Source organism: Merops nubicus, unplaced genomic scaffold, assembly GCF_000691845.1.
Source record: "Merops nubicus isolate BGI_N331 unplaced genomic scaffold, ASM69184v1 Scaffold52769, whole genome shotgun sequence".
In the NCBI taxonomy this organism is placed as follows: domain Eukaryota; kingdom Metazoa; phylum Chordata; class Aves; order Coraciiformes; family Meropidae; genus Merops; species Merops nubicus.
In genome coordinates, this window is record NW_008634058.1 from 507 (window position 1) to 3,596 (window position 3,090).

Sequence of the window (3,090 nt, forward strand, 5' to 3'; positions counted from 1 at the left end):
AACTGCCTATGCATCCTGAGCTGTGGCCTTGGGCACCCCAAAGAGATGCCAAGACCCGGCCTGGCATCCCTGGCCTTTAATCCACCCCTCTCCAGGTCGTCTCCCAAGGTCTTCCTTTATGAAAGACAAAGAAATGTAAAACGTGTTTTAATAAATGATTCCTGAATTCCTAGAGTCCAGCAAGTCAGATGCTCACTTAAAACTGTCCATAACACTTTCCATGCGTGTATTTATAACTAAAGGCATAACTCTGCCATTTCACGCCCCATCATTAACCCTCTGCAGCCCTGTTATAAACAGAGCTCAAACAAAGAGTAAAGATATGCATCAGAAAACACCACACCTACTCATCTCTGGTAAAACATCCCAACAGTCACCATCTGGAAGAGAAATCCCTTCTTTCAATTTATAAAATAAAATAAAAAACAAACAAACAAAAAAAAAAAAAACAAAACCAAAAACTAAACAAACAAAAAACCCCAAGCCAAACAAAAACAAAACCAGCAACACCACGACAGAGGGATGTAGGATCCCAGTCGCTTTCCCGAGACCCGCAGCACCAGCATTTCACACGCAGACTCTCCAGTCCTCCCACCCAAGAAGAGGCCCCCAGAGCCCAGCTCTGCTGGTGTGACGGCCGACGCCGCAGGGAGGATCAGTCGCTTTGCACCATCACGCTGTGCAAGAAGTGTCAGTCACCCGCGATAATTAACCAGCTATCGAGATAATTAGCTCAGTCCAAGAGCAGCAACCCTTCCCTGCACGTTTCACACCGAAAGCCCCGTTATCAGCACCGCAGTGGAGGCAGGCATAACACTCCTGCGCCCAGGGAGAACACTCAGCCCAAAAACAGGACAAGCATTTTGGGCAAAAAAAAGAAGTTTCTTTGTTAAATACAGTAAAGTTCAGCAGAGCCCAAAGGGAAGGGCTCTTTGGGACTCTGCTTCACATCCTTGTCGTCCCCTGGAAAGGAGTCACAACGCCAGCACAGCAGAGAGCCCTGATGGAGGGAGCAGAGACATAGATGTGTAGTCCAATGACAAAAAAAAAACCAAAACAAACAAAAAAAATGAAATAAAAATAAATGAAATAAAATTCAAGAGGACACCAACATGATAGCAAGGTGCTGGAGGAGAAGAGGCCGGCAGCAGTTCAGGGCTAAAACCATCACACTTCGGGGAAATCGCCTGCCACAGAGCCCGCTCCCCGGCTCAGGCAAAAGTCACCAAATCAAACACAGCTGGGAAATAACCACGATAAACAGTGCCACTGCTGGAGCCCAGGAAGTGTTTATGATCTTTTTTTCATGATCATCTTTGTCCATCCCGACAGAGAGATGGACACAGCAAGAAGCCAACTGCGGCACTGATTTCTTTCATGACCAAGACCCTCCAAGAGGAAGACTGCAGGTTGGAGCCGACTTCCAGAGCAGAGAAGCTGCAAGCTGGAAAGGCATGTTCGTGGTAAAATTCACCCCAATTTCCCCCTAATGCTCCAAATGAAGGCACTGATTAAGCAGAAAATGCCAATTAAATTGTGTTGGAAACACATGGGAACTGGTAGCCAAATTTCTGTGGACAAACAAGCAGTGCACCCCATCTCAACAAATTTTTGCCAAAAAACACCGACCCGTAACACAGCTCCCTCCTTTCCACTCTCGCGGCAGCTAATTCTTCCGCTCTTTCGTAAACATTTGAAAACAAGGTCACGCGCACAAATTCTGCTTTCAATTTGCCTTGTATCCATAGTGATTAAACTCAGACCCACAATACGGGACTTAAATGGGGAAAAAAAAAAAAAAGAAGGCAACTTTAATAAGGCCTGGAGCAGGGCTAGCCCCCGGCACACTCGCAACCCACCGAAGGCCAGGGATGAGAGCATTGCCGACAACTCTTTTCTCATACAACAGTAACCTGGGAACTAAATTGCGGGGCTCCAGCAGCTGTGTTATTGCCATAGCAAAGGATCCAACCCCCCTTCCCCATCTCCTCAAGAAACAACCAGCCCGGAGGCAACACAAATTTAACAGCTCCGAAACCCAGCCGAGGAGTGTGATCCGGCAGGGACGGCAGGAATGGGATAAGGAGGAAGAAAAACGAAAGCAGCTGCCAGAGAGGAAAGACTCAACAGCTTTCTCCCCATTCTCACTGGATAAGTTTTTCTTTAAAAAACAGAAAAATAATTTCTTATTGTCTTTTCTCCCCCAGCCTCACACCTGCCAAAGGGAAGCATTGGGGCTAGAAGCTTTAACCACCTACACCCAAATTTCCTGCTCTATCACAGCCCCAGTTGCAGGCAAAGCCTCCCGTGTGTGACGGCAAATGCTCCAAATTCAGCAGGGCCTTCCCTAGTCCCTGTCAAATGGCTCAGTTTCCCCATCTGACCGGGGGGGAGCAAGAGCATTGCCTTCCCTGTGGTGTTATTAGGAAAACAGCCCCATCCAGGACCAGATCAGGGAGGATACAAAATTCCTCCTGCAGACACTCAGTAGTATAATAAAGCCAGAGGAGATGGGAAAACACTTGGCCCTGTCCCCCCCGGAGTTACCGAGGGTCTCACAGGCTCCTGACAAAAGGCTCCTAAATTCCCAAGGCACAAACCGTGCACAACAAAAAGCTTCTAAAAAGGGGAAAACTGAGGTGTGACGAGGCTGCAAGGGTGAGAAGCACAACTCGCCACGGGGCAGGGGAAGCAGGGAGCCGTGGGAGGATGGCGAGCTCTCCTGTTCTTTTGGTAGGGCGCTGGGAGCAGAGCGAGAAGTCTCACTGAGGGGCACGGGGACACTTACTTCTCATAGTCCAGCTTGCAGTAGAGCTTCTTGTCGCGGTAGAAGCAGGTGGTCTGCAGGGGCTCCTTGCAGGACGCGCACTGGACGCACTGCTCGTGCCACAGGCTGTCGTTGAGGCGCAGCAGGAACCGGTCCGAAATAACTCGCTGGCATCCTTCGCACACTGACTTGGGGGTCACGGCTCTGCCTGCGGGGAAAGACCAGGGGCCAGGGATGGGTGATTGGAGAGACGGACAGAGCAAGAGAAGGACAGAGGATTCCGCTGTTCTCGCTTCCCCAGTGCGGGCTGGTGGGTCGGGGGG

At 49.7% G+C, this 3,090-nt stretch overlaps 1 protein-coding gene across 1 annotated transcript; it reads right to left on the bottom strand.

Moving 5' to 3' along the window:
• Window positions 1–2,788: 2,788 nt before the first annotated feature.
• Window positions 2,789–2,975, bottom strand: LOC103780748 (LIM homeobox transcription factor 1-alpha-like; the record flags this gene model as incomplete). Its single annotated transcript, XM_008948438.1, has 1 exon — window positions 2,789–2,975. A coding segment is annotated over one exon (187 nt), but the record flags the coding sequence as incomplete, so codon positions are not given.
• Between the last annotated feature and the right edge of the window lie 115 nt (window positions 2,976–3,090).